This window comes from Pygocentrus nattereri, chromosome 10 (genome assembly GCF_015220715.1).
Source record: "Pygocentrus nattereri isolate fPygNat1 chromosome 10, fPygNat1.pri, whole genome shotgun sequence".
Classification (NCBI taxonomy): domain Eukaryota; kingdom Metazoa; phylum Chordata; class Actinopteri; order Characiformes; family Serrasalmidae; genus Pygocentrus; species Pygocentrus nattereri.
In genome coordinates, this window is record NC_051220.1 from 35129615 (window position 1) to 35147718 (window position 18104).

An 18104-nucleotide genomic window follows, 5' to 3' on the forward strand; every position below is an offset into this window, starting at 1 on the left:
TCACTAAAATAACTGTTTTTCCATCTTCAGACGATGCTTTGTGTAAGCGCATTCTTCAAGAGTATCTTTTAATCATGCATCACCCACCCACCTTAATTGTGCCAGTCCTGGCTGTTTTCCCTCAAGCCCCTCGCTGCTGCGGAGCTCTGACGTCAGCCTCGGCTCACTCTCTCTTTCACACACACACAGACACAGAGCTCATCGCCTGGTTTGGGATCTGGCATGGGCAGGCCTGAGGAACCGGCCCACGCTAAAACCAGCGTGAGGCTCTAGGGAGGGTATGGAACTTACACTGCTGGCAGACTCAGGCTTATTACCATCCACACAGACGTGGAAGGAAAAACAAACACGCGCACTGTCATTTTCATACTGTACACTCTCATTGTCATGCAGGTATATAGACAAAGAAATCAAACTAACATTCTCAGGATAAACAATACAGACATTGTCAGTCAAAAAGAACTGCTCAGATGCACATCAGATATACGTTGATGTTTAGCAACTGTTTTAATGTGTTTAAACAGATCTGTCCCTTCTGTTAGATGGTAAGCTACAAAAACAAAAGACTGCATATTGCATCAAGACAAAGAAAAATGGCATTTCCAGTAAGGGAGTGGTTTGAGGTGGAGGAAATTTAGGTCATGACATCACCAAAGGACATCCCTAGGTCTACATCCCATTGTTAAACTTGTGGGACAATGTTAGGAAATGTTTATAAAAGAAAAATCCAGTCACTAATGATCATTTGTAGACAGCAATAAGGAATATACAGGAAACAGCTCCTTAGATCATTTAAAAAGACATAAAAGGGCCAAAAAGCAGCGTGAGGTTAGAGCTGGAGCTACAAAATACTGATGAATACTTTGTTGCCCATTCCCATCGTTGTTCTTTCTCTTCTATGTATCGTTGTTATTAATAATGGAGTTCACAGTCTTTTTTTTGTAGCTCTTGTGATGTTTACAGTTGCCTTCCAAGATTAAAAAGCGTCTGCCTGTCTGTCCCACCTGTCCATCAATCCTTCTGTCTTATATGGATTATTCTACCCATTTAGTTCAAACTGCAGGACCACAGTAAAAATGCCTATTTAAGAAAAGAGTGAAATATTTAGACATTAGATATTTAAACTCAATGCATTAATATTAATGTCAACAGGATCATTTATAGGGTACTTTCTGTTGTGAAGTGTCTGTCCCAAATCTTAGCACCTAAATTTCAACTTGATATAATACTTTCATTTTTTAATGTTTTTTATTTATTTATTTATTTTAGAGTTGACTTTTATATAAAGAACAGCTCAATTTAAAAAAGTTTTACCAAATTTTCATGCCACTACTGAAACATACAGTTCAGTCCATAGGCAGAGCCTTATTTTGGCCACGCCTCTGCAATTCAGAAATGGAAGTGAGACTGCATCCCTGTCCCTCATGGCCACATGGTGAGCAGTTAGATCCCTTTGATTTGAAGTAAATGTGTCCCAAAGTCTGGAAATCAGTGTGAAACATTAAGAATGGTCATTTCTGAAACATATTTTCTGCTGTTAAGTAAACTTGTGTTTTAATAAAAAAAAAAAGTTGCTGGCTGTTAATATAACAAGGTATGGGGTCACTCAAAGCAAAAAGACTGTAGTCTAAAGTTCAAGTCAGTTAAAAGTCTAAAATGTGTTTTCAGCTCTGACTTTGAACCAATTTGGTAGAAAGATCCATATACACCTCTGGCTAACGCTGGGCATGGCGACCTTAGGCTCATGTCCGGCTGCTCAAAAGCATCCCATTCTAAAAGCGGAGCTTTTCTATGGAGCACCTGGACTACGGAACTATGCACACCTTATTGTACATGTTGAACTTCTGCACACCTAGTCGCACATCTTGCACATCTAGACACTTTATTTCAGTACCAGTACAAGTAATATCTCTCTGTTATAAAATAGGATGACCATATTTTGGATTTCAAAAAAGAGGACATTACACATTACAGAGTGGCATGGGGCAAATCCTACCATGGAAGCCAAATTCCACACATTTTGGGCAAGTTAGGATTTTTTGTCCAGACAAGTTTATTAGATCCCATACAGAGGACAAGTTGTGGAAAAAGAATGTATGATCACCCTCATATACAAGCACTGAGTTTACTCATTCAAAATTTGTCTGGATACTTTTGGACGTATACATACTATATCCAAAAGTATCCAGACAAATTTTTATATATAGATGCATAGATGGACAGAAGGACAGCTCCTTTAAAAAGCGCTGCTAATAGAAGATGAGACACTCTGGGGCAGCTGCACATGAGCCTAAGGTCATGCCGAATGTCAGCTAGAGGAATAAAAGTCCCATTGTTTGGCTGTGATGCACCGTATTCTATGAAGCGATCAAGCTCCATCCAATACCTTTGTGATGAGTTAGAGCAACGGTTGTGATCCAGAACCGATTGTCCAACATCAGTACCTGACGTCGCTAATGCTCGTCAAGCTAAGTACAATCAAATCCTCACAGCAATGTTCCAAAATCTACTGTAAAACCTTCCCGGAAGAGTTTAAGACAGGGCAGATGCCCTATCAATAGTCTTGATTTCCTATAAACAGTCTGTGAGCAGTTCTTTTTACTGCCTGGTTACAATGAGACAGCGTCATTACCAAGCAAGATCAATGAGGAAGTGGTATGTTGACCCAGCCCAAGCTTCAGTTTGGCCAGATCCTAGATGCGTGCTCCCCTCAGGACATGTTCTGTGGGGTCTTTGGCTGTAGATCCTGAGCCAAACATTGAGGGACACGGTGGCCGCTGCCTCAACTCCCTTAGCTGGAACACAAGGCTCACACATGGAGCTCAAATCAGACACAACTGCATCTCTACTGACATGCATGCCAGGCTTTCCAGCTTAAGAGGCATTACTCCAGTTACAAAATGAGGGTAAAGAGATCTCAGGGTCGTGTTAGCATGAAAAACAATTCAAGAAATGGTGTTACAGGCAAAAAATGTAATCTTGAGTGAAAGTAAGTGTTACAAAGTCCACACTGTTGGAGCCAAGAGATGTTTATTTCTCTCAGTGGAACAGTGGGAAGAGGACGAGTGGCTTTTCACATGTTACAAACATGTCTGTTCTGTCCAAACCAAAGGTGCATATAATATTTCTTTCACACGGATATATCTGATGTGGAACCTGTAGAACCCATAACAACTCCAAAAAAAAAAATAGTTCCTTGTAGTTATCCTATGCTTCGACCCCTACAAGTGTAGGCTACATTCAGCGAAAGGCTAGGTATGCTGTTGAATACAGTACATAGTTAATCAAAACCTATCTTACACAATGTGATTACTTATGTGATATACTGCACACATTAACATGTCTTCCATGTTTTATATTCAACATTCTATTTGTTTTTACCAAAACAAATGGAAGGGTGTGGTCAGGATGGTGAAAGCGACTTAAACCATATGGAGTTTAAAATGAAACATCATGAAAATGACTTACTTTGGTACTTAACTGCACATGACCCAAAACAATCAAACGTGGCAAAGGAGCATAGTTTAGGCACATCACACTGTATACGCTGTCTGATGAAACAGCTGTCAAACGTGCGACTGTTCAACAGATTTGCATGCTTAATGCTAAGTCTAAGTCTGGACTAGTACCATGATTCTTCATTATTTTGTCTACATACGTATTGTCAAAGTACAGTACACATTAGACAAGCACTAGAGCAGTCACCAGGTAATTTCAGTCTTTAAATCACACAACCGGTTATATAAATCATTACTGATTTAATAATTAGACTGCTGACCAAACCTAAATAGTATGAAATCTTATCTGGAGTTATTACCAAATTCCTCCTAATGTTGGAAACCTGGCCTCTGGTCACTCTGTTGGTAATACCTCTCAAGTTAAAAAATTTTTTTTTAAAAATCACTCAGAAATGTAATAGATTGTCTCTCTTTCCCATCACAACTGATGCTCTTGGTTCAGACCGGGGTGCTCAATCCTGGTCCTGGAGATCTACCACCCTGGAGAGCCTTGATTACCTGGATCAGGTCTGATAGATTAGGTTTGGAGCTAAACACTGCAGTGTGCTAGATCTCCAGGACCAGGATTGGGCGCCCCTGGTTTAGACCCTCTACAACAGCGGTCGCCAACCCTCTTCCTGGAGATCTTTCCGGAAGAGTTTAGTTCTAACCTGCATCTGCCGTGCTACCCCTCCTTAGCCGTCACTAATGCTTCTGATTCGCAGATTTCTAAGTAAGTTAATTAGCTGGAGCAGGTGTAGCAGATTGTGACTGGAACTAGACTCTACAAGAAGGTAAATCTGCAGGACCAGGGTTTGTGACCACTGCTCTACATGATCTCCAAACAGTGTTGATGCACATGCCCAAAACTGCAATGGAACAAGTACATACCTGAAACATCAAGAGGTGGCCAGTTATGAGGCATTATCTAAGAACCACTGAACAAATTATGCTGGTTTCTCCCATCTGTAGCTGTCAAATGCAGCTTTAGATTGTGGCTCTGTTGTTTGCAGTTCACTACAGTGGCTATGGCCTTGTCATTGTAGCAAGTATCAAAGGGATTTCCTGAGATCGGGTCAGAGAGACAGAGAGGGAGAGATAGCACAAGAAAATGTCGCCCAACTCCCTGATCCTCCTGTACATTCTGCCATTCTGTCTAGACTTCCTGTTTTATCAACAGAGGGACTTTGTTCAGGCTAAATTCCTGCAAAATAACAAGACAAGAACATTGTCTTTTGTCCTAATGAAGGAAATATTGGTCCAACAAACTCTGTTGTTTAGTCTCTGAAAAGTTCCAGTCGTTTCCCCTCATGCACACGGAGGTTCCTCGTTGGAGAGCAGGGGGCTGCATGGGGTTGCTGTGCTCAGAGACCGGAAGGCAAAGATGGACGGGTCATAGGAGTATCTGGGGGAGTGACGACTGCTGCTCAAATTCTGTGGAAGAAAAAGAAGATGAAGGATACATTAAAGCTCAGCAGATGGTAAAAAGCAGCAACACTTTTCAAGGAACTTGAAATGCTTATATTCTCCTCCATGATCCTGACTAGCTTAAAACAGAAAGGACTAACCTGCTTTTAAAGGAATGGAAAAAAAAGTTTACATTTTTCCACGTCGCCTAGATGTAGCCAGACAAAGCGTGTTTGGTGTCTAGATTTTGATTCATTAGTTTAGCGCTGAAGTTACGGGGCTAACGTTGAACAAACACTAAAAGTTACCAAATTCTTTTCTGTAAATATTGTACATCCCCAAAACGACCACCAACCCAAACCACATCTAGATCTGTTTCTTTTTTGAAGAAATAAAACCAAGTCTGCACGACCTTAATGAAGACCTGGATGTGGCTTGAGAAAGGTTTTGAGAATATATTTACAGAAAATGTTTGGGTGACTACTGATTTGTAGTGTTTGTTAGCATCACTAGCCTTTTAGCTCCAGTTCTAAACTAAAGAAGCAAAATTTTGGTATCAAACATGTCTCGGCTGATCTACTACAGCTTGTCTAAGTGGGAAAACTGTGCAAAGCTGATGTTTTGCCAAACCATTCCTTTTACCATATGACCATAAGACTGGACGCTTGTTCTGTAGGGGTTAGGCAGCTGATGACTGCTAATAAGTGTTCATCACTCAGTGTTCTTGGATGACGCATGCTGTGCAAAACAGCATGTTTTCATCTCCATTCAAAAGATTTAAATACATAACGGCAAAGTCCTCTCATACAATTTTAATATGCTGCCAACATCACAAATGTTCAACATTTAGGTGCTGCCAAATATTAGTTACCTACCTAATTTGTAGCAACTGGATCTGCATGTGGAAAACATTGGTAATGTGGCCTGTACTGGGTTCCTGGGTTCTTTATGGATTTTCTTTATGAACTAAAGTTACCTTACAGCAAAGCCCACCATTCACACAGCCTGGCATGAAGGCCACGGCCTTATATTTCCTTGATTTTTTCTTCCGCACCACCTGCACAAACAACTTGCCTAACTAGACTGAGGAACACATGCCACATCCCTGAGATCATTACTTAGAAAAGTAATCTGTGAATGTTGCTTCATTCTGTCTTATGTTAAAGTTTAAACTCTCTCAGTCAAATTAAGTTTTTGTTCATTTTCAAAAAACGTGAATGAGATAGAACATCCTCTACAGGAAATAAACTTAAATATGGCAATTTCCTGCAAATGTTAGTCCAGAATTTCTATATATTTGCTGAGTTTAATATATTGGGAAAAATATACATAAAATATATATGCCATAACTTTTGCACAGGCCACATTTTGTATTTTATGTTTCCCTAAAATATGTTAAATTCAGTAAATAAACAACAATTGCATCAAGTGCATTAAAATGTGCAGACGTGTGCTCTACATGGAGTTTAGTCAGGGGCACCCCAACTTTTCCACATGACTATATTTAGTATTTAGCTAATGGATGGGATCCCATGCTTAGGTCTTATTGTCCAGTTCAGCTGAATAGTGATCTCCTGCTTAGTGTTATTACACCGACAAATCATTAATTAGACGGACTAAATTGAATTATATGAAACTTCTTTCCAGTGTTGTTTATATTACCAGCAGGAATTCATGAACAGCTGAGGAGGGATTAGACCCAGCCGAGGACAAACTGCCATTGCTGAGCGGAAGCAGGCAGATAGAGTCGAACAGAAACGACACCCCCTGCTATACTGAACTGCAAAGCATTCACTGCATGTAAACGAAGCATGCCATAAAACCATTTTGCCAACCACATCAATGAAAAGTACACTAGCATTTTTGTGTATTCTAAATGAAAGTATTTCATCTGAGCATGGCAGCCTAATACAGAAATCTTGCTCCTTCTTTCCATGGCCAAGGGGCTGCTTCTAAAATTAGCAGCTCTAAGCCACTTCCCTGCCTTACAGGAAATGGTTTTGTGTGATTTGGCAGTGATGCAGCACTTTCTCCAGCCCCGCTTGGAGTGGGAGATTGGGGGTTATGTGTGTATGTGTGTATTCTCTGCAATCAGAAGTGGCCCCCATGGATAAGGTTTTGATCGCAGAGAGACCGGGGATGGGCTGGGGTCTTCACAGCACAGATGTGGTTAATTCCCCCATGGCTGGTGCCTCTATAATCTATCTAGCTGTAAAAAAGCCTCAGTTAGTTCACATTTCTTCTTTCAAAACAGGATCTAGCACTCCAAAGGTTGTTTGGAGTGACACCCTTAAAGATTCACTTTTGGATTCCTTAAAGAATTTTCAAGGGACGGTTCTTTAAGGAACCATGTTTGTAAATCAGGTGGGTGAGTATGAAGGACCTTTTTTAAGGGGCTATATTAGGGGAAAATAACTTTTTTTAAAATAAGAGTTATGTAGTAAAACAAAATATAAAACATTATTCACACTTCAGAATTTTCATTCACTTCCCAGTCCACACACTGTAAATAACCTAAATACTTTGATTGAAGGATTCTTTCAGTCAAAGTCATTTTTGAGTTGAATAAAACTAGCTTAATTGCTTGTTACCACAGGTTAATCTGACAAACTGGTGTGATACAAAATCAGCACACATACATACTACATACACATTGCGTCTACAAGAGAATAAGGGAAATCATTCAAGCTGACTTTGGAACGCACAACACAAGGCAGCCAGTAAGAATAGACATCACTTACATATATTGGTCTTAAAGGTACTTCATCTAAAAAAAGCATAAAAGGTATAAAATTGGTGAGCTTAAAAAATGAATAATTTGGAACATAAAAGCACAAAAAATTCAGAAGTGGACCTCAGGGAAAAATAAAAGATGAGGAAAATTGCATGAAATGGGCTCTTTAAAGTTTAAAGAACGTAATATAAATGTTAGATCAAAGTTTATTTTCTAGAACCTTATGTAAAATGTAAGTGTGAATCACATTGCCAAAAAAAATAATTATACACTGATCAGGCATAACACTATGACCACCTCCTTGTTTCTACGCTCATTGTCCATTTTATCAGCTCCACTTACTGTATAGCTGCACTTTGTAGTTCTACAATTACAGACTGTAGTCCATCTGTTTCTCTTATACTTTGTTAGCCCCCTTTTACCCTGTTCTTCAGTGGTCAGGACCCCCATAAATGATACAATGGATAATAGAAACAACGGGGCGGTCACAATGTTATGCCTGATCGGTGTATATGCATATTTGTATTTAGTGCTGACCACAGAAAACATTTGTGACCCTCGTTTAAAAAGAGGCAGCTCTACCATCTTAGAGTTGGCCCCATCATCAGGAGATCTGTGGCCGGGTGGGTCACTCAGACCGACGATAGCCAGCATATGCATCTGTTAGCTGACATAACAGAACTGATGGGGAGTGTTCTCCTCCACGATGTGTTATTAGCAGTTTGAAAAGATGTGGAGGCTGGCTTCACATGACTCTGAGGAAGCTTGTGTTCGCGTTCGCCCTCCTAGCACTGGTGGTATCGTGTGACTGGAGGAGCCCTAACTGGTGGTCAGCATTAAATACTAAAACTAAGCATAAAAAATTACCAATCAGCCATGCTTCACATGAAATAACGTCAGCAGGGGGTTACTGCAAGACAGGAAGCTTGCATCATAGCACTGATCCTGACTGCATCAAAGATCTGAACCTCTACAGGCTATGACTGCAGTGTTGTCATGGTAAAAGCTAAATCACTGCATCTGATTCAGAGCCCCCCAGTCAGAGGACAATGTTATAAGCCCACTCAGTCTGAATGAATGAATGAAATCATACAAAAGGCTTTATCATTCTACATCCAAGATGAAATATCAGCTTTCCTCATTCTCCTTACTCAAAACTGTCCCTGGAAAACCTGGAAAGTGTGACACAATATATAATACATTACATCTGCATGCTGAGTTTAGTGTATTAAATCACTGAACCTTGTCTTAAACAGCCCTTAAGCGTCTCCTTGCCACATTACAGGGCTACAGAGAAGAAGAGAAGCGGGGGAGGATCAGGTTCCAGTCCAGATGAACGAAAGCAAAAGTTAACGTGTTTCACATATGAGTGCTACAGCCTGGCCCAAGCTAAAAAAGACTAGCATTAGAAAAATGAGCTGAACAGGCCCAACACAGAGCCAAACTCTTTCCTGTCATATAACTGCTCTGTTTGAGGTTTTCCATCCCCCTCTATGGGACCAGATCAACACGTAATGTTGAAATGTATGGGGAGGTATACATTTTCATTGCTGTACCACATAACTCTGTTCCCCTTTAGCTGCAGGCACCAAAGTGTGACATAAAACATTTTAAGCTAATTCCTTCGTTATATCCCCGACAGCAGAAAGGTTTCAAACTGCATTCGCTTATACTGCTACTTGAGCTTTATGGAAAACTGTGCACAGCTGTAGCAACAAGAAACTGCGAGAACCTAATGTCTGGTCTGGCTTTTGACATGAGGCAGGTTTTCATGGCAGGATTTTATAATTAGCCTTTGAAATGTGTGATGTGCATAACTGGAAACATTTTTTGCATTCAATAAATAATGTAAGTACACTTTAATTTGGCATCACGTAACACAATTTGTGTCTTCGGCACTTTATGCATCGATACCGATACTGTTATTGTGTATCAGGCCGATACCACGCTCATTTACTCATACTCAGCTATGACATAAGCAGAGTGTACACTAATGAACAAACGCAAAGAACGAGGCTCTGCTTACACAGAGAAGTGATACTGACTCTGTCAGTTGGACACAAAATCATCAGTCACTTCAAACATTTCGCCTTGTAATTTTTCTGTAAAATAGGCTATAGAGAGACTGTTCTTCTACTGAGTACATTGCCATCTACTTTTAGCTTTTGTGCAGCATTAGCAGCGCTGCTTAGTTACTTAGCAGGTTTGCTCAGTACTCGGAGCATAGCATGCCGTTTTCAATGAAAAAGCTTTATTTCAAATTGTTCCTGTACCTCTGCATTAAATAGAGCATGGATGGAGTGGTTTTGTACAGTGTGAGTTTATAGTTGGACTGTGTCCAGTGGTCCCTTCAAATCAACGGTGTGAGTGACCAAAGAACAATATTTCTAAAATCGCAATATATTACACTCACTGACAATAACAACTACTTCATTCAAAGAAGGTTACTCAGTATGGTATTGGACTCGGTACCGGTGAGTATTAAAAATATGTACTCATACTATATGCATAAAATTGCATTCTTTGCAGGCAGCACCATTACATAAAGCGTTTTGTTGTTACATCACCTGATTGAAAAGAGCAGCCAGCAGTAAAATTTGCAAACATATATAACACGAATTGTGAATCTATGATGCACCACTCATTAGTCTTTGGCTACATTCATATTACAAGCTTGATTACTCAGTGCTGATTTTTTGTACCAATCCGATCTTTCTGCCTTGATGGTTCACATATGTGCACATATTTAGTGATGATTCTAAGACTTTATAAAATGACCAAAGAATGTATTAAGACAATGACCCAGAAAAGAGCTACAATTTCTGACAATGGATGAATGGGTAATTCCACAAAAGTGTTTTTTTTTGTTTGTTTGTTTGTTTGGTTGGTTTGTTAGATTTTTTGGTTTGTTTTTCTTTTTTTTTACACACAGTATAGAGATAGAGTAGTAAAACACTGAGAGACCTTACTAATTTTCCACTCCTCCTTAAATGGTGCAGCAGTTACATTCTGGCACCTGTACAGCAAAGCAACTGTCGCACCATTTAAGATGGAACATAAAAACCTACAAGATGCCAACTTCTGTGTCATCACTCTCACATATTCACTGCCTTCACAGAGCTATAAAAATAAAATCAGGCATCGGTTTGGATAAGCCTTTGAAAATTGATGCCTCTATACTGACAGAGTACCTAAGCTTTACTTGCATCTAGGCTCTTCAGTTTGCTCACTTTTTCATTGACATTGAGGCAAAGAACGTGTCTTAACTGGGTTGTTGACAATAGTGAGAGAAATCAGAATAACGTTACTGAGGGAAATACTTCATCAGGGTTCCTGGAAATGTACGTGAGAAAGATCATGCTAGCTAGCTGCGGATATACAGGGAAGACATGCAGCTCTGAAGAGCTCACTTTTGCGTCTCTCTCTGCTGGTGTCTGACTGTGAGTAAAGTCGTGCACTGAACTTCGTTCTGACAGTTGAGTGGGAGCATTTTGGAAGCATTCTTATCAGACAGTTATGTGACAAAGGCACCCAGGGGTGGGTAATCAGGTTTCAGGGGTAGCCAGTGCCACCTCTGCCCCCTTCTGGCTTCACCTCTGCCCATATCTGTCTTTGCCCTTGAACAAATCCCAAATAATAATATCTAGAGGTGTAACAATACAACATACATCGCATCAAATTATATCACAGCATATTATATTACAGTATCATGGCTTGTGGCTAGATTATAATTCTTATAATTCTTTAATAAACAGAACATGGAAAATGGACATACAGTACATTTTCACCCACTTATATCAAGAAAATATACTGAAACAAGACATCATTCTCTATCAAATCAAATGATGGATTTCATTAACTCTTTCTTGTGTTATGAACAACAGTAACAAAAAGAAATGACCATACTAGCAACACATGCCTTAATCGCATAGGTCAATAGCTTAGAACAGCTCTCGGCTGTTTATCACGGGAGGAGAGGGAGAAAATGCCCAGTTTCAATGCCTTTGCTGTGTTTACTGGCAAAAAACTCAACCTCTGCCATAACGGCATGACAGTAATATGTGTATACATAAACATGCAGGACAATACTATGGTTCTCATTAAGGTCACACTGATATGAATTGTATATGTATCTGATCTGGGACCACATATGAAAGTAGCTCAGCTCTAATTTGAAATAATCAGGTTGGTGCATTCACACAGCTCTGAAAACATCAGATCAGATCTTCCACATTTGTATAGGTAAGTGACTCTAATCTTAACGTGAATGGCCCGTTTCCTGAAACAACCTGCATGCGCATATGCTAATCAATAACGTCAATAACGTCACATGAATGAACCACTTTCGTAAAGAATAAACTAACCAGCACCACAAGCCTGTGTCACAAAGACCATGTGCTCTGAACAGCTCTCAGCTGTTCATTACTAGAGTTAGATGATTGTAAAGAAGCATCAGATGCGAGGCTTTTTAACCGGGTTAGGTGCTGCTGTCACATTAACAAATAAATAATGGTACCTGTGCAGTAAAAGTCCGAACTGAGCGTATCTGATCTGGGACCACACATAAAAGTGGCTTAGATCAGATTTGTGTCTCCACACAGCTTGGCTATTTAAAATGTTAAAAAGCCATTTAGTACAGGTTATTTATGTGTAATCTTAAGGGAAAAAAGGTTTGTGTCACTTTAAGGCAAAAAAACATCAACCTGGTAATGTGAATGTAGCCTTTGGCAAAAAAAAAACCCCAAAAAAACTGATTTGTGTCACTGAAAGCTTGAATGCTGTGATTCTGTAACTGAGATTAAGGTACAGTACAGCAATAGTCAGAGACCACTCAGCATTTATTTCATTTCCAGTTAAAATGGCCATTATGTACAAGTTATTCATCTGTGGCCAGGAGTCCAACTGAGCACGACTGACCTCGCTCTCTGTAGCTGATGTAAAAGAACTGGCAGTTAGTGCTCTCCTCCAAGCACATTCAGCTGTCCAATGACGTAGCAGTACGAAAAGATACAATGGCTGGCTTCACATGACTAAGCGGAAGCCTGTGTTTGGCTTACTCCTAGTGCTGGTGGTATCATGTGATTAGGGGCCTCCTAACTAGTGGGTAAAACTAGATATGACTAAATTGGTAAGGACACACACACACAGACACACACACACACATATATACATGCATACATACATACATACATACATACATACATAATGTCACTCAGTACAGATTATTTATGTGTAATCTTCAGGGAAAAGGAAAACATTTCTCAGATTTGTCTCATTTTAAGGCAAAAAAAATTAGATTTTTGCCATTTCAACCTGGTAGCATGAATGTAACCTTAGATCTGATTTGGACACCATATAAAAACATGCAGATTTGACATGCTGAAATCTTAATAAGTGAGTTTTCCTGCATTGACAAAAGTTTGGATTGTAGTCGTTCAGTGAAGGAACCAGCAACTACTCATTCAGCACATGTTTGGGTGAATAAGAAGCATCACCCCATATTGTGAGCATTCGAAATGTGCTCTCTAGTCAATGGTAATCTAGCTACAGTATTTCTTTCCCCAGAGATATGCGACACAAACCACAGAAGATACCTTTGCAACAACATCTGATTCTACAGTTTTGTTCATGGGAACATGCTAACCTCTCCACCTTCACATCTGCTTTGACAACAAGCCTGGATCCAGCCTGAGCACTGAAGGAAAGTTTGTTTGTCTGCTCTGGTTTCAGCCACTGATGACTCCTCTTTTCCTCCCTCCCTCCTTCCCTTTCTTCATCTCCCTCTTGATCCTCAGCCCTCAACCTCACAACTCCCACTACACACTCTCTCTCTCTCTGCCCCCATGACAATCGCTCCTCTAACGGGCCCCCTGGTAACTACACCCCCCCTCCTCCAAGTTTCACCTGGAGCACAGCCAGGAAAAAGAGAGATACTAAACGATAGACAGCAGGAGCGAGGGGCCCATCTTCAGCATGTAAAGAGGTCGGGGGACACAAAATGAACAAGGCCAGTTCACAGTGAGTGAGGCTTGAACTAACAGACAGACAGGATGGGACTAAAGTGAGAGAACTTTGTCCACCTTATTTATAAAAAACATTCCCAAACTCTATGGTTTTCAATATAGGATCAGTTTACAACTAGATTCAGGGACACTAAGAGAACAGTGAAGATACACAGAGAGTTGACAGAAAACAACAAGGCAAAGGAAAGAAGGATAATGAACATCTATCTCTCCATGTTTCTCTCCATGAATATAGATCACAGAACCTGCAACAGCAGGCACTCTATAAATGGAAAATGACTTCATCCCAACACACACACACACACACATCCACGCACACACTAGGGCTCTCTCCATCACTCGTTCCTCTTCTCCTCTTCACCTTAATCGAATAAAGAGGATATTCAATCCCTTGTAGATGAAATGGAGGTTCTTGGATGTGCATTGGAGAAAGGCTATTACACAACAATCATGTTTTAAGCCGATTAACAGAACACATAATGGCTGTGAGTTCAGAGGAACTCAAAGTGGAAATGCAGACATTCAAAGGAAGGGCTGAGTCCTTCATTATAGTAATAACAGCATTGTCAAAATGGGAGAGGCTGTTTATTTGGCCCTTGTTGACAAAAGTGTGTTTGTGATCCAGATGAAAAGTGTGTGTGTGTGTGTGTGTGTGTGTGTGTGTGTGTGTGTGTGTGTATTTTCGTGATTAAAATAAAAATGATTATAAACTGATTAAAAAACTCAGAAAAATGATTAAAGACCAGTGAAGGAGAGGGGTCAACGGGGGTTTTAGTTTTGACTGGCTAAAGTGCTTTAAAAAAAAAAAAAAGAAAGTTCCACATCTCATGTTTTAAGACTCAAGACTAAAGTAAAGCTAAAAACAAGATTACCAAGATTTGGTTACTGAGATTAAGTTTCAGCAGTACAGCAAAAGGTTGATACCACCCTTCATTTATTTAATTTCCATCCGTGGCTGGGAGTCCAAGAGAGCACGACTGGCCTTGCTCTCTCCAGGTGGGTAGGATGACCCTCCCTCTCCCCCAACACTCAGCTCGATGCTAGCCAGCGCAGGTGTCTGTTGGCTGGCATAACAGAACTGGCAGTTAGTGTTCTCCTCCAAGCGTGTTCAACCTCCAATGAGGTTGTGTTAGGAGTAGTTTGAAAAGATACAATAGCTGGCTTCACCCTCCTAGTGCTGGTGGAGTCATGTGACTGGGTGGAATTGGATATAACTAAATTGAGGAGGAAATGTGCAAAAAAAAAATGTAGAAGGTTAAAAATGAAGTACGAGTTATTTATGTGTAATCTTCAGGAATAAAGACTGGAAATGGAAATAACGCAAAAGCCTCCAAAAATAAATTTAATATTGAGTCTATCAGTACTTGGCATTTTTATCTTTTGCCTTTATTGTGTCCATTCTTTTCGGGAGACTTGGTCTCAGTTTTTCAAGGAAAAAGGAAATCTGCTGGGATCGTTTTTTTTTTTTTTACATCTCCAAAGTTCAGTCTTAGGTTTGCATTTTCTGCTCCTGACAATCAAAGTATTTCCACACACATTCATTCATGTTGAGGTCAGGACTCTGGGGTGGCTCCTTAGACGACAGATACCGAACACATCCTTTCAAACCCACTGTACTGAGTCGTCTTCTCACAGTGGAAGGATGGACCAAAACACCTGTGGATTTTTTCAGATTTGATGCAATAGTGGAGCTCGATTTTCCCCTCTCTCTCAAAGATGAAAGCTTTAAGTAGGGGTGGGTTAAATAGGAAAAATCTAAAATAACGATACTTGAAGATATTTACACGATACACAGTATATATCACAATAATTTGATTCTATGAGCCTTTCTAAGCTGCAACTGACATAATTCACCACATTTAACAGCTTTTAAAAAATTACAATTAAAATTATGATTTGCCTAGTATGCTGCAATATATCTAATTAAATAGGAATACGTATACTGTCTTTTAATGAAACATGCAGTTGTTCAGTGTTCTTTATACAATGATGATGTCCAGGGTATGCTCAGAAAATATAATGTGATGTATTTTATTACAGTAACATACCATTTATATGTCCCTTATGTTCCTTTGATTTTCCCCTCCATTTTGCAAGTGGATTAACTAATCTAATCTTTACAGAAATATCTACTGATAAACACATAATGTACATGTGTACATAGCCATTGTGACTTTACATTAAATAACTGTGGGTGATATCTGACTTTTACAGTTCTGTATATGTATGTGTGTGTGTGTGTGTGTGTGTGTGTGTGTGTGTGTGTGTGTGTGTGTGTGTGTGTGTTTCTGACTCATCCCTCTGCCTCCAGCAACCTGATCTGCAGCCTCCCGGTCACCCATGTGCGCACCTATTCCTGTGCCATGCTTGGTGGGCAGCAGGAGGAGCTGGTTGGTGCCAGGCTGATAGTGACGTCACACACCATCAACACCCAGCTCGCTCCTTCTGGACTAGTGCAGGCTGTGCTACAGAAAGACTGTTTCCTCTACCACAGTTCTCAGGGTCAGTGAGTGTGTTCTGACTTTAGTACTCAGCTAACAATTCCAACTCAGAGCTGTTTTACAAATAACCACATTAACCACTAAAAGCCATTTCTGAAAAAAATAAATAAAAGACTACAATCAAACATTTTTCACCCAAGATACATCTGTTTGGATTTTCTGAGTTTAAAAGAGATTAAATTGCCTCATGAAATGCAATATAAACACTTCCAGTTACTTTCTGGCCTGCTGTGGAGGGAGACTCTACAGTCTGAACAGCATGATGTCATATGACTATGTTATTAGGCTGGAAAATCATTCCTAACTTAATATTATTAGAAGTCTGCAGCCAAGGTAGTTTGTATGTATGAGTGAACATGTTTATGCTTCAGAGGTACACTCACCCGGATCTTTATAGTCCTTGTTTTCCCACCGCAGTTTTTTTTCAGGAGCATTTTCTGGAACACAAAACCAATACAAACATATTGAAATTGAGGTCCAAGTCTATCATTGCCATGTTGACAGTTCACTATTCTCTCACACAAGCCATTGTGAACATCAGTGTTTTGACTTGGACTGCACATCAGAGCCTGGCTGAAGTGTTTTGAAAGGATATTATTCATGGCCAAAACTGAAACCTCTCCAATAGTTTGTCAAATAGTGCTCTATTGACTAACATCACTGTACGTTCTCAACTTTTTCTTATTTAAATAAACATCAGAAACTCAAAGATTCTCTTTCTTTTCTCAAGAAGAGCAGACTACGATGCCATGGCAAGAATAAGCATTTTGGGGCTGGTGGTTAGGGAACCAGCCCTGTGACCAGAAGGTTTCTGGTTTGATCCCCTGAGCCGACAGCACATGACTAAAGTGCCCTTGCGCAAGGCACCTAACCCCCAACTGCTCCCTGGGCACTGCGGATAGGGCTGCCCACCGCTCCGGGCAAGCGTGCTCACTGCCCCTTAATGTGTGTGAATTGTTTCACTGCACACAGGGGTTAACCTTTTAAACTCCTCAGAACCACCGGTGGTTCCAAAATGCACTTTGTCATATTCTTCATAACTTTCATATTATATTATATTATATAAGAAGCTGAATTCACTTTTTTTTTGGCTACTGAAAGTCGACCATTTTTCCATAAATCTGGGCTATAAACTATAAACAGGTGGCGTCTCTTCAGTGATTTACTCTGTAAAAATGATTTTTTATAAAATAATACAAAGAGCATCTAAGATTTTTATCTTTCAGCAGTAAACTGTAAGCATATAGCAATATGTGTGATCATAAAACACATTCTGTTAATCTTAAATCCAAAAAATAAATTAAACATTTTATATTTATTTCATGCAGTTGCTGAATAATTTGCCTTATGATTTGGTCATGTGAATTCAAATGGAAAACCAAAATATACCCATGAGCATAAGAGGTTAAATGCGGAGGTGAAATTTCCCCACTGTGGGACTGATAAGGGTCATTTAATCTTAAAATAATCTTAAAATAATAAATACTGTAGTATTCTTAGCAACTTTGTTTTTTGTTGATATCTTGCTCTAATTTTTCTTTTTCTCATCAGTACTTTCATATGAAGTTTTTTCATATGAAGTGTGTGTGTGTGGGTGTGGGTGTGTGGGTGTGGGTGTGTGTGTGAGTGTGTGTGTGGGTGTGTGTGTGTGTGAGTGTGTGTGTGTGTGTGTGGGTGTGTGTGTGTGTTATGCCATCTTCATGGAAAAGGTTCAGCTTGGATGCATTTCCCATTTTGTAATTTTGATGCTGATGATGTTTTGTGTATAAATGTACAAATTTAGCCAACAGTAGACCCAATTTTATGGCCAATGCCAAATTGAAGAGGCTACAAATTCAGATAATCAATAACACTGGCTGGTATGATTGTATACATTATAATTTAATATTATATTCTAATAGATTTAGGTCAACAGTGTTTAAGTGACACATGATAATTAGTT

General features: G+C 39.7%; 1 protein-coding gene across 1 annotated transcript in view; it reads right to left on the reverse strand.

Moving 5' to 3' along the window:
- Positions 1 to 484: 484 nt before the first annotated feature.
- si:dkey-16j16.4 overlaps positions 485 to 18104 on the reverse strand; it is a 49773-nt gene continuing 32153 nt past the window's right edge. Inside the window, exons 5-6 of the mRNA XM_017690766.2 lie at positions 16546 to 16599; positions 485 to 4931 (exon numbers count right to left, since the gene is read on the reverse strand). Coding sequence (XP_017546255.1) covers positions 4806 to 4931; positions 16546 to 16599 — 180 coding nt within the window. The 3' untranslated portion in view covers positions 485 to 4805. The remainder of the gene's footprint in view (positions 4932 to 16545; positions 16600 to 18104) is intronic.